The following is a 20,369-nucleotide window of genomic DNA, read 5'->3' on the forward strand; positions in this document are numbered from 1 at the left end:
ACATAAGTAAACACAATTAAAACAGACACATGAATAATGCATGTAAGTTAAAAACCATTAGGAAAGTTGAAAGAAAATTAATAATAATAATAATTAAGACGAGCAACAACATGCCCACACAAAGTATCAAATTAGATTCTTAAATTCTGCTTGTGAAGTCCCTTTACTGGCCATAAACTAGAGCTATCGGCCAGGCCAATATATCGGCAGTTATTAGCTTATCACAGATATATCAATACCAGCGTATATTTCGACCATAGTCATGTTTGAGGAAATTTAGAGGCAGTGTCTCCATTACGTAGTTTGTCTACCAGCCATTAAAGATAATTATTATTAAATTAACTGTCTTTACTTTTTGTTGACTAAAACTAGACCAAAACTAGCAATTATGAAATAACTAAAATGTGACTAAAACTAACATACATTCTCAAAAAAACTAAAGACTAAAACTAAATCAAAATCGGGTGCCAAAATTAACCCTGTGGTGGTACATGGGGGCTGATGTATGGTTATTGTGGTCAACCTCCAACAGAATGGTTAACAATAGCTGCCCATAGCTATTAATATGAGCTTGGGCTACTTTCAACACATCACCGCCTGTCATCAATTATGGATTACTTGTGCTTACAGTAAGAGCAGTGAGATGGCTCCAAAAGTGAATGTCTGTCAGGCTGAAAGCAATGCTATGGATGTGTGTTCAGACAGCTCTTTATAATGTCATATTGACAAATATGAGATAAAAATTCCTGCTATAAGAAAAATCTTAGGATAGGACATATAAAGTTTCGGAAATCAGGTTTCAGAATGTTTACGTCTCGAAACTGTGAGGAGCACCTATCATCAATGACCTGTCAAATTACGCGTGATTTGGTAGGAGTGTTTTTTTTTTTTGCAGTTTGCACAAAATTAAGTATACTGCTTGACAAATGCACTGTAATGAAGATCTGTGTCTCAGATGGGAGCCCAAGGCCAAATACGCAATGTGCTCATGATTCATAAGGACTAGATGTTAAGTTAAAACTTGCACTGAGCAAACTTTTACACGTTTACTGTAAAAATCTGCATAACTAAGGGATACATTTTGGGGGAAAAAAAAATATGCATGCATGTGTGTGTGTCTCACCTTTGTAATGGTGCACTCATCCACCGTGTCAGTTCCTATCTCTTTGTTAATATAGAGCAGAGCATAAAGGTAGCCGGCCCGGCCATACAGCAGCTCGTTTGGCATCTCAGAGTCAGGACTCAGCACTGACCGCTGCAGCTGGAGGAGCCTGACAGACACACACAAGCTCTGGTGTCAGTTCAAGAAATGCCGATAGGGTTGAGGTTACCAATAACACTATACCCGTCACAGGTTGCATTTTACGCGAAGCAGTTTTTCCAATTGTACATTACAATGTTTTAATAAAATATTGAAGTACCCTTGTTTTTGTCTTTTCCTAAAATTGTGTTGTGTTGCACTCCCTATTGTTAAATATAGTCAAGATAAATCCAGATTAAAAACACAGGCATTTATACTTATGACCACCACCAGGTCAAATTTACCCCAATATAAAAATACATTTTTTTTGCATGGTTTATGTTTAAACATTCAAGTTGCTAGGCAACAGCATTTGTTAGAGTGTGTGACCTGAAAACTATGTCAAGTCATTTATAACAGCTTACAATGAATAAGAGACAGAGATTCATGGATGCCAAACAGGCATTAGAGCCACTAACTGGAATAAGTGATGGCCAGTCTGACAGTGGGGAGATATAACGACTGAGTGGTGTGTCCTGGGTTGGCTCTTCATCTGACGGATCATCTGACAGTGATCCAGGGGAGCTATCCCTTAGCAGTGTCCCCCCCAACAGGACCCCCCAGCCCCCATGAAAGAATGAAACAAAATATTTAATTTACGTTATATACGTAATTTATGTGCACTTGTTTCATTTCAGTGCAGAGTCTTTACTGCGTTTTGCTGTCATTTACGGTTGCGCTAGTTTCTCTCCTCTCCTCTCCCCCCTGTGTTTCACCAAGGGTGGGGCACACACACGGAGCAGAGCAGAGGAGAGACAGGTGAAGTGAATGTTACTGGAGTTTACGACAACTCGTTACGTAACGCTGAAATTCAACCGTGGTGTTCTCTCGGGAGATGCACTGACTTAAACCAATAGTGAGTAAGAAAATGCATAAATAATATGTAATTTGTTAAGCTACGAGTAGAACAAAAGTCTGCTAGCCGCTAAGCTAATTTATGCAGTGTAAAATGCCATAGGCTTAAGCTAATAATGGTGACTAGCAAAAAACAACTGTTTTGTCTATGAAGCAAATCAAAGCTGGATTCTCGCGTGGTCTATTACTGTATCGTGATATATACGGTTACCGTGATATAAAATTACATATATCGTGATAGAACATTATGAGAAATTCGTCAAAAATTGATACTGTAAAAAATAAATAAATAAACTTTTCAAGTAACTCTCTCTTTTGTGAGTGTATCGGTGTGTGTGAGCAGCCCCTCTCCTGGTAGTTCTCAATCATATACCTATTTTGAGCGACTGACTGAAAAGAATCCTACACTGACACAAATGTCAAATGTGTCTACCGCTGCCTGAAATCTTTACATCGCATTTGCAGTTTGCAAAACGTGGAGCAGTATCATAAAATATGCTCATAGCACCACAAATTTTGCTATTCATTTAAGAAGGCGATGTGGACAACATAGAGATAGATGCAACATGCTGAAGTATCACATCCATACCAACATCCACAGTCACTCACCTGGACACACAGTCTTGGCTGTCAGCAGTGTTGTTCAGTTTGTGGTGGACCACGGCACCCACTGCCAACGGCCCTGCGTCACCACACAGGAATGTCACTTTGCGGCCATTCAGGATCCTCATGGTCCTCTTCACATAGTCCAGTGCCCTCTGCAGGTGGGAGGCGTCATGGGACACCCGGTGCAGCTGGAGGTACAGCAAGGCAATGCCTGTAGTGAAGATAGCACATTGGGGATCAGTCACAGGATAAACCTGACATAACGGAATTGGTATGGCTTCACAGTTTTATAGTACTGGCGACAGACCTGTCCAGCCGGTGTAAGTGGAGAAGTCATGGGGGTCGGCCGTCTTCAGGCCCTCCTCCATCTGTTGGAGGAGATCTTTGATCTTACTCTGGACCTTCCTCTGGAATGCTGCACTCACCTGAAGAGGAGAGAGAGAGCGCATTTATAAACCCCAGATGGCTTCTCAAATTAAAATATTTGCTGGTTTCTTAGTCTTCAATGATAAACTAAATCTTTTGCTTCTGGATCATTGGTCAGACAAAACAAGCAATATCAACGTACCAACTTGGGTTCTGGAAATTTGGACTTTTTTTTTTCTATTCTTTTCTATTTTCTGACATTTAGTAGACTTAATTAATGGAGAAAATAATAAGCAATAATGTATAAAATCGCTAGTTGCAGCCCAAACAGACATGCTCATATTACTAATAACAAAACTTTATTTATAGAGCACTTATCAAAACAAAGTACAAAGTGCTTCACAGAGAGAGAACTAAAATACCTCAGTGAATGATAAAATATATAAAAAAACAATAAAATAAACAGACAGCTCACATAAGATCAGGATATGCTTTCTGCTAAAAATGAGAATCTTGAGAAGAGAATTAAAAGAAGACGCTGACTCAGACAACCTAATTTCTTTGGGCAAGTTGTTCCAGAGCCTCTGGGCCCTGATGGAAAAAGCTCTGTCCCCCTTAGTTTTCAACCTGGACTCAGGAAGAGACAGAAGACCCCTGCCCAAAGATCTCAAGACATGCCCTCAGGAAGGAATCTACCTGAGTATCTGTTAATTCCTTCCTGAGGGCAGGGCTTATGTAACACAGAGTAGCTTAAATTTCTAGTTCCCGTCCCATTTTTTCACAATTGAGAATGACTTCCGGATGGGAGCCGAAACGTCTTGATTCTGAAAACAGTGTCCAGATGACTACGACTAAAACCTTTTCTACGATAGAACACTCCTGGACGAATGAGGGACTACACCGTCTTACGTGAAGGTTCATAAGGAATTAAAAGGTCTGAAATATCATCTGGAGCCAGGCCATGAAGGGTCTTAAAAGTAATCAATAAGATCTTAAAATCAATCCTAGAACAAGCAAGGAGCTAAAAGCCTAGCACCTGAGTTCTGTACAGTCTGCAGTCGTTTTAAAGTTTTTTGATTAAGACAAGTGAACAGACAGTTACAATAATCAAGGCATGAGGAGATAAAAGCATGTACAACAGTTTCTGCATCACTAAAATTTAAAATAGATCAGACTTTTGCAATATTTCTGAGGTGATAAAAACATGATTGGACAAGCTTAGTGACATGTTGCTCAAAACATAAATTGCTATCGAACACCGAGATTTCTTGTAACGGGCTTGATATGTTGTGACAAGTAGCCAGTAGATGGCAGTATTTGTTTAGTGATGTGTTGGGGCCCAATAACAAGGACTGAATTGAACCTTGAGGCACACCACAGTTGATATGGGAAAAGGATGATATGAAGTTATTAATGGTGACATAGAATTTCCTATTGGACAAATAAGATCAGTCTAGTGCAGTGCCAGATATGCCCACCCAGTGCCTCAGTCTATCTAGAAGAATGCCATGATCAATAGTGTGAAAGGCAGCACTTAAGTCCTGCAGCACAAGAATTGAACACAGGCCTGCGTCAGCATTCATTAAAAGGTCATTAGTGACTTTGAGAAGGGCTGTCTCAGTGCTGTGGTGCTGACGAAAACCAGATTGGAAGTATTATTATTTTCCACAGCATCAAGAAGCTGCTTAGAAACAATTTTGTCAAGAACAATCAGCAGAGGCACAGGAAGAGGCTGGGTTAACTAACTGATCCACAGTCCTAAATAGGAAGCTGGGGTTGTGCTGATGGGCAGAAATAAGTGCAGAGAAATGGCATGTTCTTGCATCTTTCACCATCCTATTAAAAAGGGGTTCCAACAAGAAGGAGCAAGCTGGTTTAGGGGGGGCGATAAATAATAGCAAATATGCCTGTGAGTGGGCCACCAAGTTTAAACATGAGCACTTCAAAGGAGGAAAAAATCATTGCAAGCTATAGTGGTTACATTTTAAATGCTTACTATAGACAGTAACAAGGCCAGCACCACGACCACAGTCCCTAGGGCGGCTAAAGCAGTCATAATCTGGAGGGCACAATTCAGCAAGCTGACTGTGATCACCAGGATGTAACCAGGATTCTGTTAAAAACGTGAAATCTAAATCAGTAGAAGAGATTAATCATTCCAAATAAGAGGGGCATCTTACATTTAGAAGAGCCATCTTAAAAAGTCTGTGCTGGCTCAGAGCTGAAGCTGAGATTGGAGGTAGGGTTCTGGCCCAGATCTTTATTAAATTATTATTATTGCTGTGTCTGTTTCGTATTAAGGACCTATGCAAAATTACCACAGGAATTTTAAAAGTAGAACTAGAGGGATCCAGGCTCCAAATAGCAGCACTATGATCAGTCCACAAGGGGGAGTTAGTGACAGCAGAGGGTGCATGGCTGTTTTTGGTTGGCATAGAAGAGAAAGAAGAAGAGCGAGGGGAAACAGGTGATGTAAATAGTCAATTACACGAGGACAGTACAGCGTTGTTTGGGTGGAAGAACGATCCCAGAATAAGTTAAAATTGTGAATAAAAACAATGCCATGGGTACTGCTGACAGAGCGGAGCCAGGTATGAAGGCTGAGGATCCTACTAAAACGGCCAATTCCACGACACAGTCTAGGAATTGGACCCGAAATAAAAGCATGCTTTCCACTGCTGTTGAGCAGGTCAAAGAGGCAGATGAAGTCATCGGTGTCATTGGTGCCGACATGGACTATGATTTTCAGCCAGAAGTACGGAAAGCTTTTGAAGAATGTCGTAGGTCCGTGAAAGCAGTGTGTGACGAATCACTAACGAAGCGGATATTCCTTACTATAGAATCTCTATCAACGTAGTTGGGGGGATGAGAGGATGCAGAGTCGATGATCATGGAGACCGCCAAGTTCCATCAGCCGTCCATGGGATAGTCATGGCCGGGGAATGCTGCGGCGAGGGGGCGGCGTCCTTCTTAGCAGAGAGTTTCTCAGCTGTCTCTCTCACAAATCAGACCTCCAGAGCTTCTCCTGATCACGGCCTCTTTCAGTAACTTGCGGCGAAAGGAGGAGGAGGACTTGACCGCTGGAAGATGGGAGCGTCCCTTCAGTGGAGGAAAGTCCTGCGCATCCAGGATGTCAAACCTGTTGGCCAGCGGAAGGTCCCGATGTGAAGGAGGGGGAGGCGGGTGCTTTGCACCATGTCTGTCCTTGCAGGCTACAGTCCAGGAGCCTTCTCACCACTCCCGCCAACGAGTGACTGTGCATCCACCTGGGCTAGGCAAGGAGTAGAAATGGCCATTGCTTTGGGCTTTGCACCCATGAGGAGCCACAGATCTTCAGGCTTAGCTGAAATGGCTTCATGCTCCGGGGCGTCAGCGATGACGGAGCCGAGCCACGGAAGAGTGGGATCATTGTCCAGTGCTGGAGTTGAGCAGTCAGGGGAGTGAGATGGGATGGTCGCATATCGGTTGCCGCAGCCAGAGGAGCTGAGGACTGCAAGGTGTTATGCCTCGGCCGAGGCAACAGTGGAGAACTCCAGGATGAGCTTGTCTTTTTCTCTGCGCTCGGCTTCCAGACAAGCGATACTTTTCTTTCAGCTTTGAGACAGTAAGGTGGCAAGATCCACACTCCGCCATCACGCAGTTAGTCCGTAAAAGTGCTAAAAGCTTAAAATCCTTAATAAAGGTGACCGGCGAGCCTAGCCGCTGGGCTAAAAACAAACCTAGCTGAGCTAGCAGCAGTGGAGGCAGTCCAATAAACCATGTCGAGTTGACAGTCAGCTTAAAGTCATAAGATCCACATGTCTGATGACTAAAACCTTTACTATGTTAAAACATATGAGTAAAACAATAGCCAGAAAAAAAGTGTAGCATAGAAACGTGGCTTAAAAACTAGATAAAATGTCAATTTATGGTGGTTTAAGACGAGGCCTCTGGCAGGCACACACAACACTGACTCATGCACATAATATAGTCAGAGCATCTAGCAACATTAGTATTACAATATATTACAATAGACTTTAAAAACTCCCAACAACAAAGAGAAACATGTTCCTGATGACTGATAAAAATCTGAACCCTACTATAACCACTTGTATTTTTTACTGAGACATACTGTATATGCAGTGCGCATCCGCCAGCGTGCATGCTGCCTGTTGCCGTTGCTCTGTCTTGTTGTCTTACTTTTTCCAACTTTTAGCTTTCCTTTTTCTTGAGTAACTTTTGTGTAGGCGTAATATAAACTATGCTCTTTACGAAAATGAGAATAGAGAGTGTTTTGGTATTTTCTTTCGCTGTGAAACTTCTTCTCCTGCTACTCGGTCAGGGCACTGCAGAACAGCTGTTTGGCTGCATTGTTTACACCAGGGAACAGCTGATCACGCTGAAGCCTAGCGGCATGGAGCCCAGGACAACCGATGTCCCCACTGAGATCTGGAGGAGGACACACCGAGGATGCAGAAGCGACGAGGGAAGAAAGAGGGGTCCAGACAAAAGAGACTTAAGACAAGAGATTTCGTCATGGGCAACGTGAGATCACTGGCGAATAAAATGGACGATCTAACGGCATTTGCCCAGAGTCAGGCAGAGTTTAGAGTGTAGTTTGATGTGCTACTCAGAGACATGGCTACACCAGGATATCCCGGATCATTACATTTCTATCAACAGCTAACAAACCGTGGGTAACAAAAGACATCAAAGACATCCTGAATACCAAGAGGAGGGCCTTTACCGATGGTAATAGGGAGGAGGGGAGGGCAATCCAGGCTGACCTAAAGGTGAAGATCAGGGAGGCCAAGGAGAAGTACAGGAGGAAGCTGGAGTGGAAACTCCAGCAGAACAACATGAGAGGTCTGGAGCGGCATGAAGAGCATCACTGGCTTCAGACCGACTGGCAGCAGAGGAGTTGAAGGCAGCTTGGACAGGGCCAACAAACTTAATCTGTTCTTTAACAGATTCGACACACCGGCTAATACTCATCCCCCCTCTAACTCAGCTGCCTTCTGCCCTCAGACTCCTCTAAGTCCACTGCTCCCCCCTCCTCCATATTCCTGGGAGAGTCCTACTCCCCCCTCAACTGGCTCTCAGGCTAACGGCCCTCTCCAGAGTCCTACTCCCCCCTCCCCCACCTGTAGCCTCTGCTGTGTGCCTGACTGCTGACCAGGTGAGAGGACAGCTGATGAAACTCCACTTAAACAAGGTTGCAGGCGTTTGCCCCAGGGTGCTAAAAGCCTGTGTCCCCCAGCTATGTGGAGTCCTTCAACATGTCTTCAACCTGAGCCTGAGCCTTCAAAGGGTCCCTGTTCTGTGGAAGACATCTTGTCTCGTTCCTGTGCCAAAGATGCCGCGTCCCAGTGGCTCCAAGGACTACAGACCGGTGGCACTGACCTCCATCTTAATGAAGACCCTGGAGAGACTGGTGCTGGAACAGCTGTGGCCCATGGTCAGACCCCTCCTGGACCCCCTTCAGTTTGCCTCCCAGTTGAGGAGTTGAGGACGCCATCATCTTTCTGCTGAACCACATCTACACCCACCTGGACAAGCCGGCAAGCACGTTGAGGATCATGTTTTTTGACTTCTCCAGTGCTTTCAACACCATCCGGCCAGCACTACTGGGTGAGAAGCTGGCAGCGATGCAGGTAGCGATGCAGGTGGATACCCCCCTCGTGTCCTGGATTGTTGATTACCTGACTGGCAGACCACAGCATGTTCGTCTGCAGCACTGTGTGTCAGTGAGCAACACTGGGGCCCCCTCAGGGGACTGTCCTGTCCTGTCCTTTTTTTTTTTTTTTTTTTCTCTCTCTCTCTCTCTCTCTCTCTCTCTCTCTCTCTCTCTCTCTCTCTCTCTCTCTCTCTCTCTCTCTCTCTCTCTCTCTCTCTCTCTCTCTCTCTCTCTCTCTCTCTCTCTCTCTCTCTCTCTCTCTCTCTCTCTCTCTCTCTCTCTCTCTCTCTCTCTCTCTCTCTCTCTCTCTCTCTCTCTCTCATCTACACCACAGACCACAGACTTCAGCTACCACATAGAGTCCTGCCACTTTCAGAGGTTTTCTGATGACTCTGTTGTGGTGGGATGAATCAGCAGTGGTGATGAGTCTGAGTACAGGGCTGTGGTGGGGAACTTTGTCTCATGGTGCGAGCAGAACCATCTACAGCTCAATGCGACAAAGTCCAAGTTCAACATCTGCCAGACAATGTTGAGGATGTTTTATGAGTCTGTGGTGGCCAGTGCTATCCTGTATGCTGTTGCATGCTGGGGCAGCAGGTTGAGAGTAGCGGACACTAACAGGCTCAACAAACTGATCCGTAAGGCCAGTGACATTGTGGGGGTGGAGCTGGACTCTCTGTCGGTGATGTCAGAGAGGAGGATGCTGGCCAAACTACCATCCATCTTGGACAGTGTCTCCCACCCACTCCATGACGTGCTTCAGCGGAAGACTCATCCCCCCAAAAAGCACCACAGAGCGCCACAGGAAGTCATTCCTGCCTGTGGCCATCAAACTCTTTAACTCCTCCCTCTAACATCACTGCAATACTTGAAATATTGTGCAATATTCTCTGTTTAATACTCCTGTGCAATATACTCTGTTTTCAGTTTAATATTCCCCATTTATTGATATTTATTCATACTTATTACCACTGTGCAATGTCCACCTCTAATCTGGTTAATCTGCTGCACTTAACTTGGCAGTACTCATTATTGCACTATTACTTATTACTTATATTATTACATTGTATTATACCGTTTGTATTTCATTTATCTTAGCTGTATTATAGTGTATTATATTTTGATTTGCTTAGTACTTCTATTCTTGTGTGCACTGATGTGATAGTGAGCAGCTGTAACGAAAGAGTTTCCCCTCTGGGATCAATAAAGTATTTCTGATTCTGATATTTATATTGGTTGTTGTCCATTCTATAATCTATATACAATATATCTATTAAGGGTGTTCCTATTGATCAGCCACTAATCATAAATCGGCAAGTAAACACTAAAATAAGGTGGATAATTAAGTAGAGCCTGACCGATTTTTTATCGGCCCATCACAGATATATATCAGTATCAGCGTATGTGTTCTCCGATATGCGCCAATATAAAACTGTTTTCTTTTCAGTATATTAGGCAGAAAGAAAGGCCTGTTTTAATATATTGGTGTCACTACAAAGTTTATCCAGCAGGGTGCGCTATCACTACAGTGGCCAGCAGTGTAACAGAGAAGAAACAGCTCTCAAGAACTCTCATAATATCATCTTCTTCTTCTGTTGAGTTTTATGGCGGATGACATCCATAATTGTTATTACTTGTTATCCATAATTACCACCACCTACTGGATTGTAACAGCTTCACATTGTAAACTATTTACAGTGTCCACCCAAAGTGATCCCATGACATAGTCCATTCTATAACCCAGACCCAATTGTCTGAGTTGGTGCAACTCCTTCCCTCAATGTAACATCTAGATCCTCTCCAGATATGTCCACAACATTCAAGAACCTTCTTGCAGCGTTTAGCACCATATTAATCCTTTCCAACTTCCCCTTTATTTCAGCTGCACAATTTATAACCATGGCAATAAATGCCAGAAATCGTTTCTTGTCCATACTGATACTCTGATCATCTTCATTCCCTTTCTGCTCCTTTTCCTTTTGCAGTGCCACCATTTCACCGTTTCTCTCCATACTCTTCGCAGCTTCAATGTATGACGATCCCTTTTCTGTTCTGATCTTATTCATTTTTACTTAATTCTTTTTGGGCACTGTGCTGATCCCGTATGGTGATTTCCTTCGCAGTGCAGGCACTTTGCTTGCTCTTTCTCCATTTTGCACTCCTCCACATTACAGTTGTCCTTCCCACATCTCCCACATCTTCTGCTTCCTCTACATACTGCAGCAACATGTCCATATTCCTGACAGCAGAAACATCTGAGAGGAGCTCTCATATGGCCTCACCCTGTAACATACATAATCTAGATACACTCTTTCCGGCAACTCCCCCTCAAACGTCAAACACACCAGTTACTCTCCTCCTTCTCCTCTTTTCTGAATCTTGTCACCCTTCTTGCCTCACACACATCTTTAACCTCCCGAAATGACTCGGCCTCTACTGTCAGTAGCACATTTATTTCTGCTCCAAGTGGGAAGCAGTTCACACTGCTATGATCTCTAAATGCACTAATCTTCAGGGCTTTATCTCTCTGACGCTTTGATACACTCAATGATAACCATCCCACTTCTTATCCTGACCGACCTTACATCTCCAAGCCTTCCTCCTACAAACTTTGCGACCTCATGTGGATCCTTGAAAATGTCTGTTTGTGTCACAGCCACCATCCCGACAAGATACTTCTCTTTTTTATTCATTGTCTGACTGCATTCACTTGAACTGCTCATCTTCATTTTCTTTTTATTTTCAAAACCTCTCATATGCTTGTCTCCAATTTCACACTCCGATTCCTCCTCTGACTCCATTTCTGCCATTTTCAGTTCTCTCCAATCAACCATCCTCCCTGCAACAGCACTGTGCCTTCTGGAGAATGACATATTCCTGTCTCTCTCATCATTTCAGAGAAATACAGCTAGTGTCATGAAATGTAACAGCCACGTCACTAATGGTTAAAACTAAAAACCAGCACAAAAATGACAACTACCCATATAAACCACCACGTTCTGGACAGACACATTACAAACACTAACAAAAAGTAACATTTGCATTTTGGAACATAAAACAGCTAACTTAAACTGCTTTCAGCACTAGGCAGTGCATGCTGGGAAATGTTGGCCGTTGCTATGGCTATAATACTCTCAGCACAGCGCAGCACAGTAGTAGAGTGCTGTGTGCACAGCTGAGCAGACGTGGTAAAGTCAAAGCGGTGTGTTCGCAGTAAGTTGCTAACTAGTTTGTGAAATACATTGCTGGAAAGTTAATAAACAATGAACCATCATTTTCTCCTTTCAATATAACTCTGATAACCATCACATCACTCATGCTTATCACAACTGTTTGCTATGTTAGTAACTCACAATCGTTGCAACAGTTGATTAAAATAGCGTCTGCCGTGCTAACTTTCCAGATTTGTTAAAATCCTGTTTCACAGCATTTATAAAGTGCTCGGCCTGCCTGCCGAGAATTGCATGCACCTCGCAGGAGCACGCACAGCTAAAGGGAAAACTACCTGACGTTGTAAAGATTTTTAAGGCAAAGTACTCTTTAAAAAACATTTAATCTTCCTTGTGGGGTTCATCAATGAAGGTAAATGTTCGGAAGTCTATAGTTTAGAAAGTTTAGTCATCAATGTTTTTTGTCACCCGTGTTATATTTTGGGCTGTTTTGGATCGATATTGTGAATTTCAAACATGTAACACTCACCTGGTCTGGGAAAGGAAGGGATGCAAGTCTTGGCAGCTAATAAAATACATCTCTGACAAATAATGCATCCACACTAACTATATTTCTAGAGATCTATGAATCAAATGGTTTTATCACCACTTATTTTGGTCTGTTTTGGCTCGACAGTGTGAATTTCATACAAAAATGGGATGCCATTCTGGGCAGCTACAAAATCTGTCCTGGCGAATAATGCATTAACCCCTTAACACTCAGTAAGGACGTCAAATAAGCTGTGAAAGGAATCAAGTTTGAATTTGCTATATGCTATGCTTATAAACATGGATTAAGAACACCAAAGAGTTCACCCTTTGAAATATTGGGAGATTAATCAAGGAAACCTTTCAGATCTGTGGTATCAAGGAAATGCTACTTCTATTGATGACACTAAACGTTCAAAAACTATAGACTTAAGATCATTTATCATCATTGATGAACCCAGAAGATTATATCATTTTTAAACATTACGTTGCCTTAAGGCGGTGTAGTCCCTCATTCGTCCAGGAGTGTTCTATCGTAGAAAGGGTTTCAGTCGTAGTCATCGAAACGTCTTGATTCTGAAAACAGTGTCCAGATGACTACGACTGAAACCCTTTCTACGATTACTTTGCCTTAAAAATCATGGTAGTTTTCGATTTAGCTGTGCACGCTCCCACAAGGTGCATGCAATTCTCGGCGGGCAGGCAGAACTCAGTGGGACCCATTCCTGCAGCCATATCTGAGAGTGGAGCTCTGAACGCCTGGTGGCCCCTCGCTGCCACCCGTCATGTGGGTTATTGCTTAAAATCTTATGGTGATTTACAGTGAAGCTGAGGAGAATTTGTGTTCTTAATATTTTGTCCACACCATTTACATCAGTGAGGGTAGATTAAATATTAGAAACATCTCCCAGTAAAATGCAATACATTTCAGAAGCAACACAAACTACAGCCTCCAAAATGAGCATAAAATTAAATCATCACCTCTCTAAAATGGTTTCAACAAAAACTGAATAATAGAACATGCATGAAAGTAGGATTCATTGCAGCGCTGTTGTATTAAACTACATTACTTTTAGCTAGGTGGACCAAATAAACTGGCAACGGAGTGTACGAATTTCCACATGATCTCAGCGCTACTGAGTCCCAAGTCTCTTATTAGATATTTCTTCACTCCTCGCTTGAACCGGAAGTCGTTCCGGTCCGCCATCTTGCAGGCCGTCCCAAAGGGGAGAGACTAAACTGACTAGGTGGGCGTGCCAACCAGTATGCCTTGTGGCAAGACCCAACCCGTACTTTGCCTCTGATTGGCCATACCATTCCAGGCATCTGCTAAACACTAGCCTAGCTATGATGCTAACCAGCACTATGAACTAGGCAGGCCCAGGAGGAGAGCGACTCAGCCGCGGCAGCTCTCGTTTTTGGTCCCATAGCACAAAAGCAGCTGAGAGAAGCTTCACAACCTGGTGCGACAGCAAGCTAGCGGCCTGCAGGGGTCTCTAGCTAGTCAGTCAGCCAGGCGAGCTCACAGACCCTGCTGTGAGCTGGCTGGAGCTCTCTCAAGTGACTGGTCTCATTGAGAAGAGGCTTATATTTCCCTGTTGACGGATGGTTTAAATATCACAACACAAATGTCCATTATAAAACGAAAGACCGAGGAGTGAAAACAGATCTCTGAGGAGCCATGAGCGAGGATACACGAAAGCAGCCCTCACGGAAGTCTTTTACTGGCCGACATGCCCCCTTATTGGATATCAGTTATTGATTGAACGCTACAGCTGATCGGACTGATCTGATACATCACAACATCACTGGGGTTTCATACCGGAGTGAAGGCAAAAAACAGATTAAACTCAAGTGTATCACTCCCAAGTTTTATATTTAATTTGTTTTCTGATTCACCATCTAGTTAGAAATCTGTTAACTGTAGGTCTGAACAACAAAAGGACCACAAACAACATTCTTCATTTATTAGAAAGATTTTTCTTTTCGTGATCTGTTATTTATTATCCACATTAACTTTTATTGTGGATACAATTAAAGTCAGAGAGAGTAGGAGAGTGGCTATCAGCAAGAAACACTTTTTACATCATTTATTGTCATTTCTATTCAGTCACATGTGAGGCTGATCATTCCTGAGCATCGGGTTTGATATGACTTACAGCATTTCAATTTTCCCTGAAACATTTAGCCTAATAAATAATTTCCAATGTTCAAAAGACACCATAGTCGTATTCTGGGTTATTCAATAATGAATTCACAATCAGAATAACAACTACAGATGCAAATAAGGAATAAATAATATAAAGGCATTCTGCCAGTAGAAATGATTCCTGTGCGGCATATGCCGATCCTAGAGCGGTATGCTGCTCTGCTCCACCGGCACACACCGTCTCCTACCGGCAGGTGCCGCTCAACAGTGATAAGCCACTGTCACACCAGTACCGCCCCTGATGCATATGCAATTGGATGCCAATGAGAGCGTTTCTGCTTACAAAGATGAAGTAGTTCTGTTAAAGTATTTATGGTGAATAATAAATAATATGTATGACTGGTAAATGATTCGTGACTTGGAGCATTGTATGATGTAATGTGTGATTGCGTTCCACTAAAAAATTAAACATAGCAAAAACAAGTAGTATTTCAGCCTTATTATTTGGTTGGTCGGCTCTGAACTGTTTTCGATCAGTCAGACTGGCTACGGTGGCTAGGCTAACAATAGCCATGTTAGCTTGGGCAAGCTCCAATATGAGCTTTTGAGTATATCAGTAAAGATGATATTACTTTACTGTCATTTCAAAAGCATATCGCACATATCACAACAACAGAACGACGGCAGAAACGTATACAGCGCTATATTGTGCTAACATTGTCAATAAAGAAAGAAAAAAATATCCATTTATGGCTGTGCTTGTCGAAAACCTCTCTCATTGGCATTACATTTGCATATGCATCAGGGGCGGTACTGGTGTGACAGTGGCTTATCACTGTTGAGCGGCACCTGCCGGTAGGAGACGGTGTGTGCCGGTGGAGCAGAGCAGCATACCGCTCTAGGATCGGCATATGCCGCTGAAGCACCAGAGGCATACCATCAGCCACTTCCCGCTCTCGGCGCTGCTGTCATTTCAAAATCACCACGAGCGCAGGTGTCTGATGACGGGGCGCGCGATGCCACCTCCGTGCTTACGGCACATGTTTTCCCATTTAGTTCATTTTAAGTTTGCAAAATGGTAGCCTACTCAACAGTGACACTTCAAATGTAACATTTGGTGCTTTAAGCGCTACCAAATGCCACTGAGTCCTGTTGTACTTGAGTGAAGAGAGACCCCCTACTATGATACGCAGTAACGTTCAACAACTTCAACTAGGTTAGCTAACGTTACAGTTTAATGAGTTGGTGAGACTCAAGAATTGTCGAGCCAATGTCTCCATTTAGCATGAACGTTTGCTATATTCAATAAGGCTTTAAGGCAGTTTACCCACTTGCCACCATTTCCCTAGAATCATAGATACACTCAAACCAATCATTGCAGATAAGTATACAACAAATAGTGACAAGCAACTACGACAGAAGTGCAAGTCTGTGCAAAGCTAACTAACGTAGTTTCTATTAGCACGTCAGCAGATGAGAAAAATGCTGCAAAAGCAAAACATCTCACCTTTCCTTCTGCATCAAACGGCTCATTGTAATCTACGTCTGCTCCGGAGCTGGAGGTGAGGACTCCTTGGTCCCAGTCGGGGTACGGGTTTGGAAAAGAGCGCTCCTCCATCTCTGCCTCTGTAGCCGAGATCAGCTTCAGCCGCTTGGACACGTTATCTCCCATCGCTACGGTGGCTCGGCAGGGATAAAATTCCTCAGGCACACTGTACGGCCATTATAGTGGAAATAAGCAATAGTGTTTCAGAAAATTCAATGTTTAAGTTTAAACAACACCAATGTCTGCCGCAGTGCACAGGCAAAATTATATATAGCCTAGCCTACTCCTCATTATACAAAAGAAAGACAGAACAAAATGTTTAAATCAATTTCAAACAAGTTAAGAAAACGAATCAAGCCTTGCCGTAGAATAATAAGAATGGTATGGCAATATGCCGAGGTGTCCGAATAGCCTATACTTTTATTTTGAAGACATTATGCTCACCCTGCTTTATTAAAGCCTAATGACCATAGTTTACGTTTCACAAGTGCAGTCTCATCTACTGTGTTGCGTCTATATGAGGGAAAAGCAAGAACCGCATGAATACTCGTCAGTGTGGTGGTCTTACTGTTCTATTCAACCAGTCGCCTAAAAGGCTTGGGTTATGGTTCACATATTTGGACTAAAGACTGGGGAGCTTAATCCGGAAAGAAAAAGTTTGCTCAGATGAAACTTTCAAATAAATTATTAACAAATTGAAAACAGCTAAGGCTGTTACGTTTAACAGCTGAGGGGAAAACTTTGACTAATGAATGTCACCTTGAGTAGGCTAAGCTTCCCACATAGGCCCCGGCCATTTCTAACATGAAGTCATTTCATGCTCCTACAAACTGCTGGACGGTCAGCACCTCCTTTGTTCCGGTGGCTTATCTGGCCTTCTAGAACAAAACGCGAAGGTAAGTAAGAACAGGGAGCCGCAGAACAGTTAGCCTACTAAAACACTGCAGGTAATGACAGGTGGGGCCACAATCGGGCTTACCGAGAGCAATGTGATCAGCAGGCTGAAGTCTATATGGTCCCCGGAGTCTTCAGGGCTTGTTTGTCAGGCTGATCCGTGTCGGGGGTTGCGGCAGCCTCCAGCCTCCAGCCTCTCCTGTCTCCCGCAGTCCGAGCATGCAGGCGGTCCTGGCAGCCATGTGCCGCCGCATCAGCGTGTTTCTCTCTGCCTCTGCCTCCTCTGCACCCGAACCCTCCACCTGCGCTTCGGCTGGAGAGACAGACAGACCCCGTACGCTCTGTACAGACACAGGCAGCGGGAGGTGTCCCAACCCCCCACCAGTACCCGCCTGTAATAGCCAGTACCCGTCAGTACCCAGCAGTCCAATCCAGGCAGCTGACTCCAAATGTGAATGGTGACAGATGGTGTTGGTGTGTGGTGCTGCCTGCATTGGGCAGTATAGCAGCCCCCCACACACACACACACACACGCAGACCTCCCACCACCTCCCTCTGTCGCCTCTTTCATCCCTCCTCCTTGTCCTTTCTCTCACTTTCTCCCAGTGCTTCAACAGGCATCATTTTTCAGATCTTTTCAGCATATATCCTGTGATGCAGTATGAGCACCAAACGTTGGGATCTGTTACTCACATTCAGAGAGAAACAATTGAGACTTAATGTGATTAGTAAAAGATTTCATCAGTTTTATAAAGGATCACATTTTAGCTTCACCTCAATCATAATTTCCAAGATCAGATCAGAACACTAATGGCATTTGATTCAACTATTTCCCATCTACACTTGCCCTTACAGTACATCCAGTCCAATATGCAGCTCACCCTCTAAAGCAGCAGCAGCAGCCTGATCTGGGATGCTGCCTTCCAGTGGAGCTTTCAGTCTCTTATCTGCTCTCTGCCACGCCACTCTCCGTCAGAGGAAATGGACGAGCTCTGAATGAATATGCCGAACAAGAGGGATTTATCTACATTAGGGTAAAACAGATAAAGCCTCCTAGTTTGTCTGTATGTGGCTGGTGTTGACCTCTTTTTTAAATAGAAATGTAATCATTGTTGCCCAAACTGCCATGAAATTAGATTTTCTGTTTAATTTAATCATTCAGTAATGGGTTTTTTGCAAATTGAATCTTCACTTAAGGCAGCTGCAGGGGCTCAGGTCAGCCTGTCTTTAATAACACTAAAATAATGCAGTTAGTTTCATTTTTCCCCCGAGTCCTTCCTTAACACAGACAAATAAAAGTTGTGAGGACACCTGAATATATATATATGTAATGTAATGTAATTTTTGACTTACCTTTTGTCCATACAGAACATTTTTCAGGCTCAATTGAATGAGAAAAAAAGCTGTTAGCGCCCTCTAGAGGCTGCAGAAGTGACAACTTAAATACTGGATGAATGAAAAACCTGATTATGTTCAATTACTCTTTTCATCCATTGCCAATGTTTTTGAAATCCTTGCTCTCTACAGTATTTGTGCATGTTATAGTTAAGGTAAGGGAAAGATCTTGGTTAATAGAAAGGCAAACCCAAATGACAGACTCCAGTATTCTGCATGAATGTCAGCATGCACGTTCAACACCATCTGAGGTGCAAAGCTCCAATGTGAATTTTTTCTTGTTGGATAACGCTCATGGAAGATTTACTTTCTTATGGTTTCCTGTTCATGTATTTATTCATCAAATGTTAGAGGCAGAATAAGTAGGATTTCCCTAAAAAACAATGGATAGACTCATACAAAAACAGTCCCTCTCAATCATCACTTATGGCCCACTAGAAGTGTGTGGCGGTGTCTGTATCTGCAGAGGCCGCAGGCTTACCAGCCTTATAATGTAAAGTTCGTGTCGCGAGTGGTGCAAATGTACTTTGGTATTTTTTAAGAGGAAATTTTAGCCTGATGGTGCATGACAAAAGGTCAGGGGGGTCACTGAAATGATTAGGAATCTTTCTCTGGGGACCAGTCTGCCCAGTGATCTACCAGTAGTTAATAACTCAGCCGTCAAAAGCCTAACACGTCCAAACTAAACAACAAAATGTGTCAGTTGTTATTGCCTTCTGCAATTACACATATGAGCGTTTTCTGATTTGATGCCCCTGCTGGTTGGACATCATTTGTCAGGGCCTTCCAAAACTACAAAAAAGGCCTAACAAAAATGATGACTGCATGTGTGAAAAAGTAGTATAAAGCCTTTTGTGTCTCCAGACGGAGCTGTGTGAAGTCTGATAAATGTCCTCAAGTGATGTCACTTGAGTCAGCGTCGGTTGGATCTGAAGACTACAGGTTAGAAAATGAAACAAATGTGTTGGTGTGGAGTTAGAAAGAAGTGAGGCTGCCAGGCCTCTGCAGCCCGCTGCTCGTCTCTGCTGCAGGCTCCAGGCTACATTAGCCGCTACTAGCATAACTCAAATCTCCAAACTGTTGGCAGTTGATTTGCATTGTGGGTGATGAAGGTGCCAGGATTTGACCAGGAAGAAGAATGTGTGGAATCAAAAAGACAACATCTCTGGTTCTGCGGCATCAATTGTGTTCCTTTTTTTTTTTTTTTTTTTTTTTAAACTGCCAGTCGTGAGTCCAACAATATTATAAAGTGCAATACTAAATCAGTGGAGTACTCTTTTAAGGTTAGGGAACAGTTGTGGTCATTGTTAAAGGCAACCGACGTTGACTGCTGGTAGAAAATGGGATGCGAACAGGAACTTCCTGACTTTCCTGACTTATGCTGTCGTTTTTCTTGTAGGACAGTCTTCAGGAGCCTGTGTTGGTATCTGATTCACATCTGCATACATTTCATGAGAACACAGCAGACGCCAGAAAAAGAACTGAAATGTAGGTTAACATATTGCATTTAGCCCAAGGAGCTTGACAAAGGGGACTATAGAGAGCATGCCACGTCTTTGAAACATCTGCTGGTTGAGCAATTAATATGGTTCACTTACTGAGTTTATACAGCATTCACCACGTTCTTCTCCAAACAGAGTGCTACTGCCTGATCACTGTGTTCTGCATTCCCTCTCTTCCTGGTGAAATCATGAAGGGCAGCAATGATGTTCGTCCCTTGGAGACTGGCTCTAAACACATAAATGCTGTGATAATACCATGTGTCTGTGGCAATCTCATCAGTTGCAGTCTTACGTAAGGTCCATCAGAGCAGCGCTGGAACTGGCACAGGTCTTTTTTCTCCTTACTGTAAAGAAAAATCTTAAACATTTAGCCAACTTTCAGACAGAGACAGATGTAGAGGA

General features: G+C 43.2%; 1 protein-coding gene across 3 annotated transcripts in view; it reads right to left on the reverse strand.

The window, feature by feature from the left end:
* lancl2 (LanC lantibiotic synthetase component C-like 2 (bacterial)) overlaps positions 1 to 17,569 on the reverse strand; it is a 38,699-nt gene extending 21,130 nt beyond the window's left edge. Inside the window, exons 1-6 of one of the 3 annotated variants that reach the window (XM_044176509.1) lie at positions 17,156 to 17,569; positions 16,936 to 17,051; positions 16,138 to 16,342; positions 3,069 to 3,186; positions 2,765 to 2,972; positions 1,124 to 1,271 (exon numbers count right to left, since the gene is read on the reverse strand). In XM_044176509.1, the coding sequence (XP_044032444.1) occupies positions 1,124 to 1,271; positions 2,765 to 2,972; positions 3,069 to 3,186; positions 16,138 to 16,342; positions 16,936 to 16,982 (726 nt within the window). In that variant the 5' untranslated portion in view covers positions 16,983 to 17,051; positions 17,156 to 17,569. Of the gene's footprint in view, positions 1 to 1,123; positions 1,272 to 2,764; positions 2,973 to 3,068; positions 3,187 to 16,137; positions 16,343 to 16,935; positions 17,055 to 17,155 lie in introns of all 3 variants that reach the window. The other 2 variants (XM_044176508.1, XM_044176510.1) reach the window with 2 other exon arrangements.
* Positions 17,570 to 20,369: the final 2,800 nt, after the last annotated feature.

This window comes from Siniperca chuatsi, linkage group LG19, assembly GCF_020085105.1.
Source record: "Siniperca chuatsi isolate FFG_IHB_CAS linkage group LG19, ASM2008510v1, whole genome shotgun sequence".
Classification (NCBI taxonomy): domain Eukaryota; kingdom Metazoa; phylum Chordata; class Actinopteri; order Centrarchiformes; family Sinipercidae; genus Siniperca; species Siniperca chuatsi.